At 36.8% G+C, this 22,695-nt stretch overlaps 1 protein-coding gene across 1 annotated transcript in view; it reads left to right on the forward strand.

The window, feature by feature from the left end:
• LOC131041015 (homeobox protein HAT3.1-like) overlaps positions 1 to 19,870 on the forward strand; it is a 35,989-nt gene extending 16,119 nt beyond the window's left edge. The window contains exons 5-6 of the mRNA XM_057973992.2: positions 18,149 to 18,580; positions 19,568 to 19,870. Of these exons, the coding sequence (XP_057829975.2) occupies positions 18,149 to 18,580; positions 19,568 to 19,870 (735 nt within the window). The remainder of the gene's footprint in view (positions 1 to 18,148; positions 18,581 to 19,567) is intronic.
• Positions 19,871 to 22,695: the final 2,825 nt, after the last annotated feature.

The following is a 22,695-nucleotide window of genomic DNA, read 5'->3' on the forward strand; positions in this document are numbered from 1 at the left end:
TCTAGAAGATTCCAATGGAATCTTAGGCTCTCATAAAAGTTCGCCAGGTTTTGGTAAACAAATTTGTCACTGCGGTCGTTTGCCTGAAACTGACCCTGTTTGCCCGATGAGCAGTGACAAACGTTCCAACAGTTGGAGAGATTGTTCTGTGAAACACGATCTTCCTCTGCGTTTGAGAGGGGCAGCTCCCTCGTATGATAAGGGTATTTAGGATTTTTGTGTACTTTTAACCTGAAAGTACATAAAGGAGAAAACATAGAACTAAAAAGAAATAAATATAGAAACCCCAACAATAGACATACGACCATCAACTGAGATTTCTCAACATTTGCAACAAATTACAAGGGGAGTTTATAAGGTAATATGCTTAGCCATGAGATGACGATAAAGAAGAATGACAAATCTCAACATACGGAGAGATAAGATACTTCAACACATTCAAACTAAGATACCAAAGGTTGCTTGTGCATCATCACATCAATTGTACAAATCACATATACATAAAAAGACTACCAATTTGACATACGAGAAATCAACAATGATAACACATGAATACATTTAGAACACACGAACTAAGACGTATTCTTCATTATCCTTTTGAAAATATACAAGTCCAAAATACTTTCTATACATAGTGCAAATCAAAATGTTATTACAAGTTTCTCCTGGAATTCCATCAGAGTTTTTCCTTCTGTAAAAAGTCCCTCCTAACCATAACAAAAAGCCTTCTATTTATAGGCTTATAGGATAACTACCTTATAACCAACTTCAATCCTGGGTTAATAACTAACTCTTTTCTACGTAAATATCAATGAGTTAGTAACTTACACTTTTATGCGCAGAAGAAGTCAACTTTCTAACGTTGGGTTACAATATGTGACATAAGTCACTTTTACAAAAAATTATGACTTTGAAAGAAGAAACAAGTTGTTGTTAGGAGATGTCCATCACGAAAAGCTTTGTCCTTTCTTGACTTCATGATCCATTGCATGACACTTGAGATGAATCTTCATAGTTATTTTACCACTTGTAAGAATTGTGGTTGTTGCTTGCCTGTCAAAAATGGATAACACAAGGATAATTCACATTCTTTGAAGTCATCTAATCGGAAGGATAAAAATATAACTTCCCTTGCTAAGATCAACCACTTCTCATCCTTATAATTAATGTAAATCCCTATCTTTAACCATGATTGCAATAACCAAATTCAATGACCATGGTGGTTTCAAATTCATCAGTTGGACTAATCAAATGCAATGCATCTTTCAAATTCGTGTCATTTCTCTAAGCAAAAGATTCTCCTCTAAACTTTAAGGCATTTTATCAAACAAGTCCCTTGCCTTTCCTATGCTTCCACACTCTGTTCTTTGCTTTCTATGAGGAGATTTCTTTAAAAGTAAAATGAATTGGAACCAGACTTCATAGAGTTGCTGCTCTGATCCATTAATTACATATGTTTAAGAATATCCAAGGCATCTTCAATGAATTCATTTCCTGTATAATCTACAACCATTTCGTTCGTCATTTAATCTATATGCTGCAATCTTAGGACTTCATAGTTTGCATACATATTCACCATGATTTATGAAAATGATACCTCTGTTCATTGATGAATGTCCATTTTTTTTTCTTTTGTTTTAGTGTTCTCTTTTGTAACGTTGGTATCCATGAGATATCATTTGGATCCGTGAGAGATGCTGCCACCTTTTAGAGTGATTATCATTATGTTGCCTTTACTTATACTGTTACTGGTTCAAGGTAAACAGTTTGGGGCTTTACAGTCAGTCAGTCGAGTCCTGCTAACTGAGCACGAGGTCGGGACGATGACCACTCCACCAACTAGCACGAGGTATGGATGCTTACCAGCCCAATGCTTAGGAAGTTTACCAGCCCATGAGCGGCACGAGGTCTGGTTCACAGGCCGTATAATTCCATTTAAAGATCGAGATATAGTGGCGGTTCGAAAGCCATAGTCAGTAGTCATAAAGGTAATTGGGGATCTAGCCCCGACCGTGGATACAGATCGATATCGGGCCAAATCCTCTTCAAATTATCAGGCACTTGAAGAAATTTGATTTGTATCCTTTTTATCATATCAAAGTACCATTTGAAATTCACCCCAATTGCCCCTTTTTTAAGTCAAGAATAACAAATGCTAAGCATGGTCATGGTTTGTCCGTAGCATACTCAACACTTAATGAACCTATCATGAGATCATATCTCTTGTGACATTCCATCGAACAATTACTGTGCATCTTCAACAATCTGGATACATATCCACCAGAGCATTTCAAACTATGATATCGAAATGGACCTCGTCTATTGCGTATTTTTCCACATTTATCATTAAGACAATCTGCCCAACAAATTGCACACATCCTTATACCTTCAATAAAATGCAATTACAATATGTTTCTACGCCTTGCAAGCAGGTAAAACACAGTGTGAGTGATATATGAATTGTGTATCACCAATAACCTAACGCCCTGCTTCCTCCATTTGTCATGTCTGTTTCTCTAGCTTTGTGCGGCTGGAAAGATGATAACAAAGGTTGTTGAATTTGGTTTTTACACCTGCCAATTGCACTTTCTGAAAGATTAAAACTTATAACAAATCTACAGATCTTGCGTTCATAGCATTAGATGAGATGACATCTTTCCGAGGAAACAATTCAAACGATTCACATACGATGCCTTTGCTTCCACATTTGGCATTCTGTCAAACAGAAAGTTATGACTTTTCAACTCGCACTTCTTATAGGCAAATAGTCAAACATTTTGCATGCTACCTCTGCTTCCACATTTGCATTCAATGGGATGACATCTTTGAGGCATTTTGTAAGACAATTTGCATGCCATAAGTATGTCCCACGATCTGCATTCTGCAACATTTTGTCAAACACTTCACATGTAGTGTATGTGCTTTCATGACGTGCAATTATGTTTTCCAGAGCAGTTTGCAACTAGAACATCTGAATAACCTCATCTATCCCTTGTATGCTTTGGTGAATGTCCATAACCTGTTCATAAGCATTTTTTTATAAACTCTTATGAAGGAGGTTAAGAATGCTCCAAAATGGAGCATTTCTAACCTTCTTGACAAAGCGGGCCCACGGGGTTAGAGATGCTCAGTTTTGGAGCATTCCTAACCTTTTTGTGAAAGGTCAGAAATATGGATTTTGTTTGTTTTCAATTTGCAATTTGCAATTTCCTTCATTCTTATTCAAGTTGGCCAAGTCTTCTTTATGCTTTTTCATATTAGCACCTCCCTATTCTTGTTATGTCAGCCTTCATCCTTTATACTTTGGAGGGACTTTCACGTTTTTCTATCCAAGTCGACCTTCTCAAATCATGGATTTTACCTTATGTTGACGGGTATAAATGCAAGGTAACTCCTAAACTTTCCCTTGGCGGGATTTCCATGTTTCCAAGGACAACATGAGCGCTTTTGTGATGTGTTCCTGGACAATAGGGCACAAAATGATGGTTATATTCCTCAAGCTTCTTTCTTCAACAAAGGATGATTTAGTTTGAAGTTTGTTTCTTAATCTACTTTTAATTGCTCGTTAATGTGCTATAATTTTCTCTGTGGAATCGGTACACTATTTTTTGTCTGTATGCTCCTTTTGGATTTGATTTTGTGAATGTTTTTTGCATCAACGTTTTGGATCACACTCCGTGATCCATCATTAGGATGATAGAGAGGAAAAAATGTACTGATGCGAAAAACACTCACACAATCAAATCCAGAAGCAGCATACAGACAGTCTCAAGGATTGTGGAAATCTACTAGCATTGACATTATTTTTTTCTACTCAAGATTTGATGCCTAGTTATAAATATGGCACAAATTGGTTTTCACTTGACTATATGAGCTTGAATATTTGATATCATATCCATTGTGAATCCAAATATAACAAATTGGCTTTCACTTGACTATATGAGTTTGAATGCTTGATATCACATCAATTGCAATTCGAAATATAACCTCCCACACTTGGACGTTGCTGTTCCATATTAACATTTATCCAAAGGGGAGAATTTGGGTTTGTTTTGAAGCATTGTCGGCCTATGGAACTAGAATTATTGCCATTGTAAGCCCTAGGGCAACAAGTTCAATAAACAACACTTTTGAAACAAATGAAAACTTAAAGATATATAGATTACTTATTTAAATAAATTAAGCATGTGCCATAGATTCATAGAAAAATGAAAATAAAACAAGATAATTCGTTTGTAACAAAATGAAATGTAGAAAAATAATCAAAAACTTGAAAGAAGCCTACCTTTTCTACAAAAATCTGTCCATGTTCTCCTTGACAACAAATGGGCTCTTGTACATGGGTAGGAGTAGCAAACTGACCACTTCAAAACCTTCATCAAATGGGCTCTTGCACATGGGAAAGAGTAGCAAACCAACCACATCGAAACCTTCATCAAACAAACTTCAATTCTATTTGTGCAAACAACAATGAAAGTTCAACAAGGATGAATGATATTTTTTTGGCATTCACAATGAGAGAAATCGCTTTGTTTTTGTTTTCAAAATAGAAAAAGATTAAAATACTCCAAAAAAGCAATACATTTTCATGGTGGGCCTAGCTGGGTGCCTAATTTGGCTCAAGAGAAGGCGTTTGCAGTACCTTAGGTCATCTCCTTTCATACTGAACTTGGACCTGTATTTGGGCTGGATCAGACCCAAATTGGCAGGTCCAAGGGGCTGAACTGGTAACTCAGATTTTTCATTTCTATGACTGTAATGTCCCCTACTTGGTTCAAGACAGTTTTAACCGTAATTAATTGATTTCCAATATATTTATAACTTAACTAAATCGATTAAGAGACAAAACTATCTTAACATGAATCCAACCTAGGATGTTCTACCTTTTCTTTAGTCCATCAAATACTAGCTATCTTACCATACTAAATAATTAATCCTATTTTTTATTTATAAATCATTTACGCATTTATTAATTTTTAATTAATAAATACTTATTATTATCAATTAATTAATAAATACTTTGTTTTGGTGATTTAATAAATATTTATTAATTTACTAATTAATAACTACTTTTTATTATATTAATAATAATTATAATTATTATATTAATACTTATTATTATCCATCTTTATGTTATCCCTCATTGATCATTCTAATTATATAGATACAAAATAAGTAAATATAGGAATGTGGCAGATGGATCTGACACATTACAGATCTGGTCTGCCATTCTTATGTTCTTATATATTGGCTTTACATATATTAGTAATGTGGCAGACAGATCTGACACATAACAGATCTGGTCTACCATTCTTATGTTCTTATACATTGGCTTTACATATGTTTCACTCTTATACTAGTATTATGTAATTTGGCTATCTGGGAATTTCCTTTATAAGTCTGCTGAAGGTCAGTTTAAAAGAATAATTTCTAAGTTATATTCCCACATAATATCATTACACTATATAGAAGGCACGCAATGTTAACATTATAAATTGTTGATAGCGAATATGCAAAATCATAATTCAGCGAACTTTCAAAGCAATCCGTCGGGGGGGCGCAGATAGGTTTTTGCCACATGCCCGAGCAGTATTACTGTCTTCAGCCCGCCATGCAAGAAACACCCTGCAAGAGAAACATTGGCCCATTATTCGATATTGAACGCAAGGTGGGATTCGGCTTATGGAGCGGGCATATTAGGGAAAAATGAAGAAATTAGGGCAGGTAAAACCGAAGCCAAGTCGCAACCCTCCGACGGGAAATGGCAGGTATATCACTCAAAAAAAAACAAGAGGAAGATAGGCAAACGAAGAGATGTTTCATTAAACTTTGATAGGCTCAAAAGCATAGACACAAAACAATCTCCGGCATCTGGGGCTAATCTGGTGCCGCTTGGGAAAATTAGAGTTTTTAAGCCAAAACCTAAGATTAGGCAGAGGAGAATATGTAACATCCCGGCAAATTTGATGGAACCCCAATGGAATCTATATAGCCAGTGTGGGGTATTTGCAAAATGGACAGGATTCGGAGAAGATATAAAGAAGGTTATCGACTGGTGGTATGCCCTATATCCGGGAAAGGTAAGTATTACTCTCCTGGAAAATAATTTTCTCTCAATTCTGTGTGATAATCAAAATACAAGGAATGACATTCTCTATGGTAAGTTAAAATTATATAAAGGATATGGTTTCTTACGCTGTGAATGGATGCCGAATTTCGACCCTCACTCTCAGATTTTAAATAAATGCCCAAGATGGATTAATCTGGGCGCATTACCAGTCGAATGTATAAATTTCAAAATCTTAGAATGCATAGGGGAACATTTTGGGTCTTTTTTGGGCTGTGAAGGGTTAGAGAGAGAGGTTTTAAATAAGCACATCAAAATCTTAGTAGAATCAGCCATTGATTCTCCGGACTTAGAACCCACCATGTTAGTATCAAACAGGGGGGAGTGGAGCATTCATCCCACCTTCTATAATGGGGACATAAATGAAACTGATATATGGTTGAAATCATGCCCAGAACTGGTAAAAAGTGTCGATCGAAAGGAAAACCCTCTTTCAGCACTTTATGAAAACATCATATTGCAATCAACCCCTGTACAAGCTAATTGCCCTCTAGAGGCTCACGCAGATGAAAATAAACTCAATAATATCAGTAATATCAGAGATCTTGATAAGATAATAGAAGAGGCAAATTCTATTAAAGAAGAAGCCCTAGTGGAGATGTCAAAAAGAATCTCCAATTCTGTGGATTCATTGAGAATTCCACCTGAAACAAAGACAATCGAAAACATGGGACAAGAAAATGAGGTAGATCAAGAAGAAATTTCTTCTAGAATGGCTGCAGTATTAGAGGTATTCAATAATAAAGAAATTGAAAATCTTTCACCGGAAGAGGAAGCCGAGAAGAGGTTTCTAATTCAGGAAATCATGGCTTCTATGGATGAGGAAGATAATAATGAGAATAGGGAAGGAGATATCATACCTCTCCCTGATAATGATTACACAGTAGCTCAGTCCCAATTGAGAGAGGATGATGGAAAGGAAGTGAATGATTCCCAGCAAACCTTAGGGATAAAAAACATCTATGCCGGAAAATTTTTTCCTGACTGCGCTAAAGAAGCTAAAAGTAGAGGCAGAAAATCATTGAGCGAATTAAGAATGCAGGATGGAAATGCAAAGGATCAAGGCAAATTAACAGCCTTCTTTGATGCTAGGAAGGGGAAGGGCCTTCCCACGGTCCAATGAAAATCTCAACATGGAATGTTAGGGTCATGAATGCCCCTAACAAACAGCGTCTAATTAGACGCAACATTATAAAATGGAAACATGACATCGTTCTCATACAAGAGACTAAACTGGCCCAAGTAGAAGCTGAGGCTTTTAAAAGGAAATTAGGTCTTCTTAGCTGTGAATTTGTGGAAGCCAGGGGAGCTTCAGGTGGTTTAGGAATCATTTGGAACCCGCGTAGCACATTATTTTGTCCAATAGCAGGAAACAGAAACTGGTTATTGGGAAAGGCAACTAGCAAACACAACAATCTCACATTTACTCTAATTAACATTTATGGCCCGATCCCAGATGCAGGAAAGCGCAGAGTTTGGTCTGAAATATCGTACATGATGGGGCTAGACACCTCTTCCCCTGTTATTCTAGGAGGGGACTTCAATGCTATCCTAAATTTATCAGAAAAAAAGGGTGGTATTCGAAGGGAACCGCAGTCCTTAAAAGATTTTAGAGAGTGGGTTGCTCATGACAATCTGATAGATATAGAAACTAGTAATGGAGTGTATACCTGGAACAATAGAAGATCAGGCTTTACACAAATCGCAGAGAGATTAGATAGATTCCTATTTAGGGGGAACTTGAGTGATCTAGCTGTTAATCTTTCAGCTTCGTTACTCCCATCATCAGGGTCTGACCATTATCCTATCATCCTCAACATTGAGGGTGAGGCAACACCAAGGTGTTGCCCTTTTAAATTTGAAAAAATGTGGATGCAAAATCCGGATTTCTATGATCTCGTCTCCAGGTGGTGGTCAGAGGTGAATTTTCAGGGCTCAAAGATGTTTTGTCTAGTAAATAAACTAAAACATATCAAGAGCAAGCTACTGAAATGGAATAGTGAAGTATTCGGTAACATTTTTGAAACCAAAATTTCATTAGAAAAAGAAATCGCAGACCTAAATGAAAAAGTGTTTAGACTAGGAATGGATCAGGATAGCTTCCTCAAAGAAAAGGAGCTTCTCGGGAAATATGAGGATACGCTAACAAAGGAAGAAATATTTTGGAAACAAAAGTCAAGAGAGAATTGGCTACAAAATGGGGACAGGAATACTAAGTTCTTTCACAACAGTACAAAAAACAGGAGGAACACTAATAGTATTCACAAGATTATGAGTAATAATGGTATACTATTGGAAGATCAAAAGGACATTGCTACAGAAGCAGTGAACCATTTTAAAACCCTGTTCAGTTCAGAATCTTCCCTTATAGACGCCAATTTGACTTTGCTTAGGAATATTCCTAAGATCATATCTGAAAATCAAAACAAAGCGCTAAGCAACAAATTTACGGAATCAGAAGTAAAATTAGCATTGGGGCAACTCAACCCTGATAAAGCCCCCGGCCCCGATGGTTTTCCTGCTTGCTTTTTTCAAAAATGCTGGCACATTATTGGTAAGGAGGTAGTGGAAGCATTGGAAGCAGTAAGAAATTCTGGAAGTATTTTGAGGGAGATCAACAATACTTTCATCACCTTGATTCCAAAGAAGGAGGAATCAAGAAATTTTGAAGACTTCCGACCTATTTCCTTATGCAACACAATTTACAAACTAATTACTAAAACTTTAGCTAATAGATTAAAAGGCATTCTCCCTTGCATTATCTCAGCAGAACAGACCGGATTTGTGCCAGGTAGATCTATCTTTGATGGCATAATTATTGCTCAAGAAGTCATGCACTCTATACAACAGAATCGATCAGCTGCTATGATGATCAAATTAGACATTAAGAAGGCTTATGATAAAGTTGATTGGAGATTTCTGTGTAAATGTTTAGAATCCTTTGGTTTTTCTAAACGATGGATTAACTTAATATTCGAATGCATCTCATTTCCTAGGGTTTCAATACTTATAAATGGTTCCCCAGCAGGCTTCTTCCAGATTTCTAGAGGGATTAGACAAGGAGATCCTTTATCCCCTTTCTTATTTATCATAATGGCAGAGGGCCTTGGGAGAATCATTACTAGGGCTCGATTGAATCAGATTATTAAAGGCATTAAAATTACTGAAGGGATGGAGGCCATCACCCATCAGCAGTTTGCTGATGACACAATGCTGATGGGAAGTGCAAATAGGACTGAAGCCATGGCTTTCAAAAGGATACTTGACATCTATGCATTAGCTTCTGGTTAGGAAGTAAACAAGAGTAAATCTGAAATCTTCTTCTTCAACACATCTCAAAGCATAGAGACAGATATTTGTCATATCTTAGGGTTTGATAAAGGGAAACTTCCTTGTAAATATCTAGGGATTCCGATGGATAAGGGAAACAATATTAATTCATTATGGAAAGGCATCTTAGAAAAGATGGATCTCAGGTTGAATTCTTGGAAGAACAAATGCCTCTCTTCGGCTGGGAGGATTACATTATTAAAAGCTGTAATGGCAGCAATACCGATATATCAAATGTCCTGCCAGCAATTACCTAAAGGAGCTAGACTAGAAATGGTAAAAAAGATGAGGAAGTTCTTTTGGAACATGACCTCAGACAAAAAGAAATTTGCTTTAATTTCTTGGGATAAAATTAGCCAACCTATCAGTATAGGGGGAGTTGGCATCAAAGATCTGGGGGTTCAAAACATGGCTCTGGGGGCGAAGTTAGTCTGGAAAATGTACTCGGAACCTGATCTTAAATGGGTAAGAATCCTCAAAGCGAAATACCTTACAAACTCCAACCCTGATAGTATACTGAGGACGGAAATACTACCCAAGGGATCCAAAGTCTGGAATTTTATGCTAGAATGTAGAGAGGTGATCAGTAATTATCTAACATGGGATATTGCGGAAGGATCTGAGGCACTGTTCTGGGAAGACTCCTGGGGGGGCTATACAGCCTTAGACAAAATAGGTATAAGCGAAGATGTAATAGAACATTGCAAATCAATCAGGGGTAGGTTTGTTAAGGATTATATTAAGCTTATCTCCAATGATCCCGCTTTGGGTTGGGAGTGGAAACCCCTTGATGAGCTGAACTTGACAAATGCAGACAAGGAAATCCTCTGGAATAATTTGAGGCATAGGCATTTATCATTACATAGTGGGAAAGACAGGATAATATGGGCGGGTAGTCCATCGGGCATTTATAAAGCCAAAGAAGGATATTCACTTTTAAAACTCAAACGAGCTATAACCAATCCTAATTTTCCGATTAGCCTATGCTGGAATAACATTGGTCTCCCCAAAGCAGGAATCTTCTCATGGGCAGCTTTCCAAAAAAGGATTCTTACCACAGATTGGTTCTCAAAATTAGGTTTCTCAGGACCATCGAGATGCCCTCTTTGCGAATTAGAGGAAGAGAATGCGGATCATTTGCTTCTCGAATGTAGTTTCAGCCAAAAATGTTGGGACTGGCTTTGCTCAAGCCTAGGTTGGCAGACCCCGAGACCTAGGGACATTTCAAAATGGCTGCTTAGTTGGCAACCTCCTCAAACAAAGGATATATATCACCTAGTGTGGACAATAGCACCGGCAATCCTCATATGGGAAATTTGGAAGGAGAGAAACAGGCGAATCTTTAAAGAATCAAAATTGAGGGTAGAATCCCTTCTAAATAAGATCGAGGTAACAATTGTGGAAAAAGTTAATAATAGACTAAGACATACACAAGAAAAGTCTATTAATTTAACCAGATGGGATGAGGTTCTTCGTTCTAAATGGATGGGTTTGATAATTCCCCCATTCATAGGGATTGGAGGTAGTCAGGCTGAAATAGATAGGAAGCTAACAAAATGGGAGCCACCCCGAAAGGGCTGGGCTAAGCTAAACTTTGATGGTGCTTCCCGTGGGAACCCTGGTGTAGCAGGTATAGGGTGTGCTATTCACCAAGAAGATGGAACATTAATAGCTAGCATTAACAAACCCATTGGTGAGGCTACGAACAACATGGCTGAGTTTACAGCTTTGAGGGAGGGATTGATTATAGCTAAATCACTCAAGATTAAAAATCTGGAAATTGAAGGTGATTCGACCTTAACTATAAATGTCGTCAGGACTAGAGAAGTGTCAAACTGGAAACTGAAAGCAGAATTAATAAGAACCCTGGATTTGATCAAATACTTTGAGGAAACTTCAATTAAACATATTTATAGGGAAGGTAATACTATAGCAGACAAGTTAGCCAATTTAGGGGCAAATGGCAATTCGTATGTCTATAGGAAGGGAATTTCCTCAGATTGAATAAGGGGGATGGCCGTGTCTCTCTTCCATCTTATTCCTATCCAAGCCCCTCATTTATTAGCTCCAGGAGGTTGCTGTCACCGATTCCTTATATCTGCATTATGGTATATTAAGCTTCAGATATATATATATATATATACATATATATATAAATACTCACATATATATATATGTATATATATATATATAAACACATATATATTTATCTTCGGGTATTTTAGGATTGATTCATGACATTTAATGTATGCATATATATATAAATATATACATATATATATTCATATATATATATATATATGTATATATATATATTCATATATATATATATATATATGTGTGTATGTGTGAGTGTAAATAGACACACACACAATTACACACTCACATATATACATATATATATATACAGAAACAATATATATATGTATATATATATATATATATTTATATCTATTCGTATATTAACATTCATATATCTGTTTGTATATTTCATTCCTCTCCTGTTCCTAGATACGTATATATATATATGAATATATATATATATATATATATATATATATATGAATATATATATATATATATATATATATATATATATGTGTGTGTATGTGTGAGTGTAAATAGACACACACACAATTACACACTCACATATATACATATATATATATACAGAAACAATATATATATGTATATATATATATATATATATTTATATCTATTCGTATATTAACATTCATATATCTGTTTGTATATTTCATTCCTCTCCTGTTCCTAGATACCCAATTCTGTGTGTGGGTGAAATAGGGATCTTTCAGGCGAGAACAGAGGAGATTGGAAGTAGCCTGGTATTCCTGCTCTGGCTCATGCAGGTCACCCCTCCAAAGCGAGTAGACTGGGTTGAGACTTACCTGGACAGTGAGGGAATTGACATCAATGAGGAATCTACTATGCCTTCTAATGACAATTAGGGTCTGGCAGGTTATGTGTCTCCGTGCTAAGATTACTGGTATTCTGAAATTTGGTACTTAAGACTCTTATTCTATGTATCGGATAATGATGGTTATCATTATAGCATAGGATATAAGCCTTTTGTTAAATACGAGACAAATATCTTGGGTTACAGCTACGTCGGTTATATGGTATAAAAGGTTTTTATAGAAAGCCATAGTGTTTGACATCTCTTAGTGTTTTTTGAGTTGCCCTTTCTTTACAGTATGGGGTTCATTCGGGTTCTTACAAACACCTGAGGTATGGGTTGCATGTTTTTTTGAAGTATTGTGGAGGGAAGAAGAGGATAAGTTCAGGCTTAGATATGTATACAGATATACAGAAGGAACTATATATGATATGCATTTGGATAGGCTCTTGTGCTCTTTTGTTATTTCGTTTCTTTTATCCATACATATATATATTTGTGTGCATCTGTATATGTACATGACAATTCTGTCCGATTCAATGATTGACTAACTTGCATATAGGTATATCAATATACATACATATGCATATGAATATATTTATGTTGATGTTTTATCTTCCTTCTATGGTGAATTAGATGTCTGCAGAGGTAGAAGTAATTAAAAATTCTGATGAAACTGACAGAAATTGATCCTTTTCATTAGTGCAGGCAGAATTGTAGCCTGGCTAATCTCTTAAATTGAAACCCAAAAGGTTAAGATGGTTTCAAGCTAAGGGATATCCAGGCTATAATCCTCCTACATAAGATAGAAAAGATGTTAATACTCATTGAATGATTGTTGCATGTTATTATGTATACAATGCTTCTAACAGTCTGGCAGAGCAAGATGCAATAAGGTTTTGCAGATTCGGGATACAGGACAAAAGATAAAGCTCGAAGTATAAGAGGTTTCGCCAAAACTGAAAGGATGGATCCAACCGGGAAAAGATTTGCAAAGAATCTATGTATAGAAAGAAACTAAAATGTCTATAAAAGGCAGCCTCCATCCTCAGAAGAGGAATTGTAAAATTTACAGTTGTTTATAATATCTGATCCCATAAGGGATCTGGGCTAGACCGGAGGTTTTCTTATCTCCATTCTTTCCTACCGGTGCCCACACTGAATGGAGACGTAATATTTATTATAATAGAAATAAAATTTGGCTTCGGCCTTTTATCAATCAAAAAAAAAAATATCATTACACTATATAATAATTATAATTACAGAAATAATAAAACTATATTATTATTATTAAGTTTATTAAATCCTACATAAGGATGATATCGGGCTCCCATATATTATGCATATATATATTAATCACATTCCCGTGCATACCACAAAGATCAAAGATGTCATTGCCTGTAACTTAATGACAGTTCTGATCTGATATGATCCATGGTGATCTCTACACTATTAATCTTGAAGTATATGTAGCCGGTTCTGGACACTAGGTCAAATGGTCAAGTTGGGCAATCTGAATAGGATATAATAAAGATATGATACTTCTTAAAACTGTATATATTTTGCTGTCTCTAATATGACTCTTAATACAGTCACTTAGAGCAATTTTAGTTACTGCATCTGATCCTGATACAACAACTTGCAATGAAATGGTTGATACTGTTTCTGATATAGACTCTTCTCTGGCAATTACTAGTGTTGCTCCTGATTTGTAGATATGTGCTTTCAACTGATTTATGGGCCTTCGGCCTTGCTCACTACCAGCTCTTCCAAACTGGAATAAATAAAAAATATATAAAACCATTTATGCTATTCGGAATTATTATGATTGTCTTCTTATATGATGTATTTGGAATGATAAGTCCCTTGGTAAGAGGTGTGTCCCATGTCCTTTAATACTTAACTTTCTTTATACAATTATTAATCGTACCTTGTAAGATATCGTTAAGATTTGTAATCTTGACTTATGATGATAATAATTATTAATTCCTTATTGAGTTAATAGTTATGGTAACCGTTGTCAAGCGCTATCTATTCCTTTGACGCCAACTAATGATCATTCTTTCTAATCTCTTCGTATGACAACGTTAGTCTCAAGCATGCTTAAGGGTAATTGGAATCGTCTATGTTCTCAAACGCTCCCCCTCATACGATAGTTGACTTAATAGTTCTCAAGATGATGGATATCATTCATTCCTACGTAGCTCTATTCTATGCCAATATGATTCCTTAGCATTACTCGATATTCATCAATGTTTGTTGAGGGCGGATGATCTTCATTGCTGTAAATAAACAAGCTCCTTTGATCATTGTTCTTTCCAGTAATCACTGCCATTTGTTACATATAAATGTTGCCTTGGTAATCGCTTCTTTCGTCATTAATCGAAAGTGCCACCCTTAATTTATATATCACTGTTTTGACAAATGATAATCCTTGTCAATTTTTGACTTAAGTGCTGTCCTTTATTGTTCATGAACCATTGGTTTACTTCCAAGGAATATCGATTATACTTCATATTATAATGGCTGCGTAACTATATGTTAAGCAATCGCTGCTCCCTTTAGTTAGATCGGGTTTGGACATAATTGTATTTGATTATTGTATATGTCGACTCTGCCTTGGTCAATATTCTTTGACCTCTCCTTATTAACTCTCATGCTAGCAGAGTAGTTATCTTAATTCCATATACAAATCGCACTCTTAAATGATTGATGCTTGTTGTTGGATCTGAGAGTCGCTGCCACAACCACTAGTAAAACTCTTGATGTGTCAACGGACTGCTCGTAATTCATAATAGTTTTATATTCAAAATGGTCTCCTCTTAAGCTGTAAAATATACCTTCATCAAGATGTGTGTATTCTATACTCAGAAATATCCGAGTCTATAATATATTATAGGCTGATTGTTAATAAATAATATTATTAATTTATAATAATATTATATTAATTTAAGATTATTAATAAATTATGTTTTATGTAAGTAATAGATAATAGTAAATAACAAATTAATAAGTAATAATATTAATATTATTTTTATATTAATGAATGATTAATATTACTATTAATATTATTAACATCGATTATTATTTACATAATAAATGATAATTTATTATTATGATGAAGAATCACAAAATCTATTATTAATTACATCACCAGGATGTGGGTTTATGACAACCCTCTCATTTTAGAAGAAAATCGTGAAGTCTCATAAATGAGACGATTTTCCAATATTATTAAATGTTAATTAATAAATGTTTTAATTATCGTATTTAGTTAATCACAATAATCCAATGTCCAAAGAGGGGTTATGACAATGACAAATAGGAAAATTGTTTTAATTGATTCCAAGAACTTATTGGAGCTTTTATATTTTAATTACATGGAATACAAAACACCTCAAAACCAAGTTAGATCAAGCTTTGCTAACCTCAACCTAGAAGGAAAACATTTTGTTCCAAGGTAAGAGAATGCATGGAAAACTGCTAACCAATTGTCAAATTTTTCTGCATACACATCAGTGTCCCATGGCAAAGTCTCAATCTGAGCCCTTGCTTTGATTAGTGGTTTATTGGAATGGCTCTTCTCACTCATTGACAACTTTTCTTCATTCAAATTGGCGTGGCCTTTGTCCAATTTTTCCACATGTGCCTCCATGAAGATATTCAAGGTCTCTATGGATTGAACAAGGCTTGCTATGTCAGCTTCCATCTTGAGGAATCTTGCTTGAGCATCGAACTTTTTTTCTCGTCAGGCTTCTCAACTGTTTTCTCAGCCTACTAGATTCAATGCCTCTTAGCAAAGTTAAAATACTTTCTCCACTTGATGTTAAAGAGAGCATAAAAAACTGAACTTGTTAAGCAATAATGAACAAGGAAATGAAAACAAATTGGAGAGCATAACCTAGCAAATAGAAGACTGATATACCTTGGAGAAGTCTACTTTGGGACAAAACTCCAGCAAAAATGTGAGAAATATCTCACTTAAGCGCTCCAAATAGCATTGCAAATTTGCAAGAGATGTAAGCCTCATAGGTGTAATGTCCCCACTTTGGAATAGAATTTAATAATAAATAATAATATTAAAATAGAAAAGAATAAAAATAAAATTTAAATGAAAATAGAAAAATATAACTAAATATAATTAAAACTTAATTAAGTTAATGAATGGTCAAAGGACATGGAAGGAAAAGTTGTGACTCCCTCAAACATGGGATATAAAAGGGAGAAGAGAACCTCATTTTGAGAAGGGGATAATTTGGGAATGAGAAGTGCAAATCTGATTTAAATAAGAAGTGCAGATCTGATTGTGAAAGGTTATGTCCCTTTCAAAGGGCAGAAGTAATGAAGAGTTACACATTTTCAAAGGGTGCTATTGGTGAAAGGGTGTGTCTCTTGCCAAAGGGCATCCATAATGAAGAGTTGTGATCTCTCCCTCACATTGAGAGATATAAAGGAAAGAAGTCAAAAGCATCCAGTGAGAGGATCATGGATCAGATCAGATCAGAACTATTATTAAGTTACAGGAATTGGCAGCCTCCTAGTAGACATAGCTTCAATGCCTTAAAATAACATCTAAAAACACTCAACTCTACCCGCTTTTCTTGAACACATGTAATAAAATTTCTTTCTACAGGTCTCTAGAATGTATCACAAGAATCTTTGATGAATACAATACATCTCAGTGGGCTATGCATAGACTCATGATGTCTTGGGATCCAAAAAGACCAATTAAACATGCCAAAATGAGGAGAATCCGATAACTGGAATGCCACAAATGAGGGTAATGATTCACTGCTTTTGACAAACTGCTAATTGCATATATTAACCCTGGTTATTTTGCCAATGTTAGCAGATAACTTGATTTTGGATTCTCTCTTGCAAAAACCCTTATTTTGATGTCTCATACCATCTGCTATATTTTTCAGCATTCAAGAAACTTTCGTCTGTTCCAAAACAGTAAAGCTTAAACAGTCAGTATGTTCGTAATTTTGGTCGTGAAACCTCCAAACAACATGCCAGCTGCCTTTTTTTTGGCACCTTATTTTCTTAGTTATTCATTTGTGTTTTTTTAAAGTTTATTTGTTCCAGAAATTGGGGGCAGTTTTGATAGGTAAGTGATAGTCAACCCTTGAGTAGGGATTGCCAGCAATCTAGTTTGCTCCTGGCTTTTCTTCAGTGCCACTGCCCTGTAAATGCAGCTAAAGCCATGATTGGCTCATTGCTTGTTGCCATTAATATTTCTAGCAGAAGAAAGAAAATAATTCAGTACAGAAAATAAATATTTTCTGATTTGAATCCAATTTTTGTTGCTGTCAAATTCAAATTGAAATTTGATCATAGGTGACAGAATTTTCGCTTATAAGATATTCAGTAACTTCCTTAGAAGTAATTTTTTAATTTGTTATTTGCTTTTATAGAATACATTCTAGTTTAAATACAACTTTAATTATTTATTTTATTTTTCTGACCAAACCAATTTATTGTTTATTTTATTTTTTCTAATTCTCTACTATTCTCACCAATTTTTTTGTACCTTGTAGCAATGAGATGTAGAAGAATATACTAAAAAGTAGCTGTAGAGAACTGTTGCACTAGATTTGCAATTATGTTGGTTTCGGTGACTGTTTTCTCCTCTGTTAAAGTGTTCCCTGCAGGCTATTGTGAGTCTTTGTAATAAGTGTGTGAGTTTCTATATTACATCATTCATTCTAGCATTATATGGTTTACTGGTCAGTTCTTGCTAGTATGTTGTCTTAAAGAATTGGATTCTGCAGGAGTTGTATGGAATTGATGCTTCTGATAAAAGTATGAGTGAAGATGACGAGGAATGGGGAGTTGGAAAGCGGTCAAAGAAAGGAAGTTTGGCAAATATGGAGCAAGGCACTTCTAGTATGTCAAAAGGAAAGCAGCTTGGTAATATATCAGCATCAAAGAAAAAAGTGAAGGCACTTGATGTGAAGGCTCCAGAAGATAACAATAGATCAAATTCAACATTGTTCAAAAAAGGAAAAAGTGAGAAAGAAAATGGAGGAAGTGCAGTGGCACAGGAAATAAAGCATATTGAGCAGGAGTTTAATGCAGAAATTCCACCATTAGATGCCAAATTTCTTACAAAAGAAAATGCTGCCAGGCAACAGCAGCGTGAGAATTCTCCAGCATCAGCCAACCAAAATACATCTTCTAGGGTGCTTACTTCTGCAGTTGAGGTAAGCTATTGTTGTCCTTACCAGTCTAGCTTTTTTGTGGAAACAGATGCTTGTAGTAATGCATTTATTTTTCTCTCAAGTTCCTAATTTTTATGTATGGTGTTAAGAAGACATCTGTTTTCTTACCTATGTTTCATTTCATCTTTCTGAAGAGCTATTTTCTCTGCTTTTATCAAGCCATATCTAACTTTGTGGGTGGCTAGTTAGGCATTAAGCCTAGAATCTTGTGCTATAACTTGGGGTCTGTACTTGGCTTGTGTGCTTCAACCAATCTAAGCAAATGTTTATATACCGTTTCTTTTGTGGCTCCTTTTCTACTTCTTCAAGATGGGATGAGTTCTGATAATTGTTGTTGCTTCATTTATGTTACTTAATAACTACCCAGATTGATTTTTCAGTATGAGATAACTGTACTTCATTGATGGGTTTTATTTGGACTGTGCTACTTCGTCATCTATTCCTTTCAGCCAAAGTTACATGGACATGGATACAGATACTGTATCGGATATGTATATGGCCATTTTTTAAGACCTCCCATATGGATACGGCAGTATATGACATTCACAAAATACATACACAACACATTTTTCTAAGTTAGTAGAGAAGGTTCTCGTTAGTTTAGCAATATAGACATGTGATCGCTACATTTCCAAAATGTTTACATTTAAATATTATTGTAGAAATAAAAATAAAATATTTATATTTAAATAAAAATTTAGATTGATTTTTAAAATTATATGAAATATAATTATATGCTTTAAAATAAGAAATACTCAATCTTAAAACAATTAGTATTATAAATATATAACCAAATTATATTTTATAATTTGAAATTAAAATAAAACTATAAAAATATATGAAGCTGAAAAACACTTAAAAACACAAAAGTAAATGGAAAAGAAAATATATATTTTGTAAAATAATTGTAGAAATAAAAATAGAATATTACATTGGCCTGCTAATGGGCTTTTGAGGGCTAATCCTCAGAGGATAGGTGAAGTAAGTCAGGAGTGGGGCCCGCTAGATAAGGATTGGACTAAAGTCAATTTTGATGGCGCTTCTAGGGGAAATCCCGAGGTCTCTGGTGCTGGATTCATAGCCCGGGATGATTGTGGCAACATTCTAGCCATTGGAGCTAAAAGATTGGTGGATGGGTCGAACAATGATGCTGAGTGTCAAGCGGCTTTAGAAGCCATCCTAATGGCTAAGAAATTGGGAGTGAAGAAACTCCACCCGGAGGGAGACTCTCAGATTGTCGTGAACGGGATAGCTATGTTGTCGGGTAATTAAGCATTAAGGTAAATTGTGTTAGCGTCAGTAGTTAACCTGTCGGTTGTCGGCAGTTGGTACCGGGTAACTGACCAGACTCCTTTATATTGTATTTGTTCCCAGTCTTTGGGCATGCCATTGTAGTCGAACATATTGCTATCATGGTATGTATTGGCTTATTATGAATCAATAGAACACTTGTGAGTTCCATATATTCTGTGTACTTCTGTCATTTATGCAATGTCTTAACCTGACACCCCAAGGGGGAAACATTTGGCGCCGTTGCCTAAGTAAAAACCTGGGAGCAACGGGGAAAAGGACGTACTACATGGATAATGGGACAACCATTACCAGAAGGAACGAGTGACCCTGACAGGGAACCCGAAGAATTGTTCGAGGGGGAAAAGACACTCACGAAGGATTTCTCCTACATCCTACAGGCAGCAATCGAAACACACGTAAGGAGGGAAGCCACAGCCGAAGATGTCCCAGAAGATGTTGTGTGGAGTTCACTCGGAGTAAGCCCCGCTGTGAATCGGTTAATGAGCAAACTGCCTAACCTTTTGGCACAAGGATTTTTGGCTCTCCAGAACCGAAGGGAAGACATCTACCGAGAGAACCGACGGCAGCAAATTCTACGGGAATTTAGGGAGCGCCAAGAAGATGAGCGCAATACATGAACTCTGACAGCCAGGGAGAATAAATAAGAACGCCCCCATTGTAATAAGTATGTCAGTGACATACATTATGTACAAGGGATGAAGTAATAAAAAAAAAAAAATGTGTTTTGTGTACATGGTGTGTGCTTGTTGTGTACGGAAGTGATTTATGCCCAATATACTAAATAAGGACAAAAATAAAAAGATACAAAGTGAGGAATGGGAAGTGGCACAAAGAGCGTTGAATCTCAGACAACAAATAGAACAAAGGCGTAGGCTAAGGCAGCTTGCCGACGGACGACCGGCCGAGGGGTTGCTCGAAGGGAACCCAGGAGGTGTCACGAAGGTTGCGGAGGCAGAGATAGACGGAGAGATTTACACTCTCTACACTGTTGTAGGGTTGCTCGAAGGGAACCTAAAAGAAGTTACGGAGGGTGCTGAAGGAGAACTCTACAGTGCACCAGAATACCACCATAGAATAAGAAGTCGCGAAGAGTTGGTGGAACAAACAAGGCAAAATCTAAACCTGATCGACGCTACTAGAGACCTACTAAAGAACTTGTCCATTTCAGAGGACAACCAGGGGGAGACAACCAATTGGAGGGAGACGACCGAAGGTGACGGTACGGCCGAAGGTGCCGAGGGAGCACAAGGGTACCGTACGGGAGGCAATTTGTTCGGTTCAAGGTCAACCTTCTCTGGAGGACCCACGAGTGGAGGGTCAGGTGTAGGAGGCGGAGGCGAAGGATCACTAGGTACAAGCACACAAGGCATCAGAGGACCGAGACCCAACAGTGGGATGGCAAGTAAACAAAAATTGCCAAAGTTCACAGGGGACGGCAAGGAAGACCCCGTACGGCATTGCCGTACATGTGAAACTATTTGGTCCGCCTACGGAGTGATGGACCAGGATGACTGGGTACAGCAGTTCCCAGCCACATTACGTGGAGTTGCCATAGATTGGTACTCCGATGTTGACAAGCAAAAAGTGGCCACGTGGGCCAATCTACAGAAGGAATTCAAGGAGGAGTTTCGGTTGCTCCGTGATGACAATGAAATCGTAGCCGAGATATACAGTACCAAACAAGGTACCAAGGAGACAGTACGGGCATACAGTAGGAGGCTGAAAGAATTGTTGGGTAAAATGGAAAGCCAACCCGCAGATGGATTGAAGAAATGATGGTTCGTTGAAGGATTGAAATCCTCCCTATGGAAGAAGATGAAAATTGTACCCTCGACGTCATATGACGACGCCTATAATAGGGCGATGGACCTAGAGAGCGAACACAAAACGTCAAAGAAGAAAAGTAATAAATACTCATCCGACGATGATGAACTCTGACAGGGAAAGCAGCAGCGGTGGCGAATCGAGTAAAAAGGTGCACGCACTCCAAAAGGACATGGAACGAATGCTGAAAGAATTCAAAGCCATGAAGGGGAGTACAAGTAAGACTGAAGAAAACGGCGTGTGGTGTATAGACTGTAGGAGTGACGGACACACCAAGGGGTCCTGCCCCAAGAAGGATTTCTGCGACATTTGTCAGATTGCCGGACATTTGACAAAGGAATGTCCCTACAATATGAAAACCAGGAGCCAACAAGTTCTCTTCACACAAGAGCAGCCGGCCGTCGGAACTTCGCAAACTGCCAACAATAATGCATCATTTGGCGGATATCGGAACAACCAACGAGGGGGGAAGACCAATAATAACAATAATAATAGGAGCCGGATCCAATATGATGCGAAGGGACGGCCAATGATCCAGTGCCGAGCCTGCAATCAATGGGGCCACTTTGCCAAGGAATGCACCTCAAAAGAAACTCCACAAAAACTATGCAAATGGTGTGGGCCTGGAGACCACGATGATGGAACTTGCCCAAAGTCTGGAGTGAACCTTCTCAACATTGATAGGACAGAGGAACGAGTATTGGCAATCACACGGTCACAGGTAAAGAAGGCCACATACCCGGACCCTCGCACAGAGAAGCAGCGGGCGCTGGAGGCGAAGGCTAAAGTGGCGAAGGAAATGTTGGCACAAGGGAACACTCAGGAAGCGGCAAGTACTTTCCGCTCTAAGGCTGAGGAAAATATCCTGAAGCAAATGCTGCAGATTGAAGTACCTGTGAAGATGAAGGACCTCCTGGAAACGATGCCGCAATTACCTACGACACTCCTACGTACGGTGC

The sequence above is a fragment of the Cryptomeria japonica genome, chromosome 3, assembly GCF_030272615.1.
Source record: "Cryptomeria japonica chromosome 3, Sugi_1.0, whole genome shotgun sequence".
NCBI classification, from domain to species: domain Eukaryota; kingdom Viridiplantae; phylum Streptophyta; class Pinopsida; order Cupressales; family Cupressaceae; genus Cryptomeria; species Cryptomeria japonica.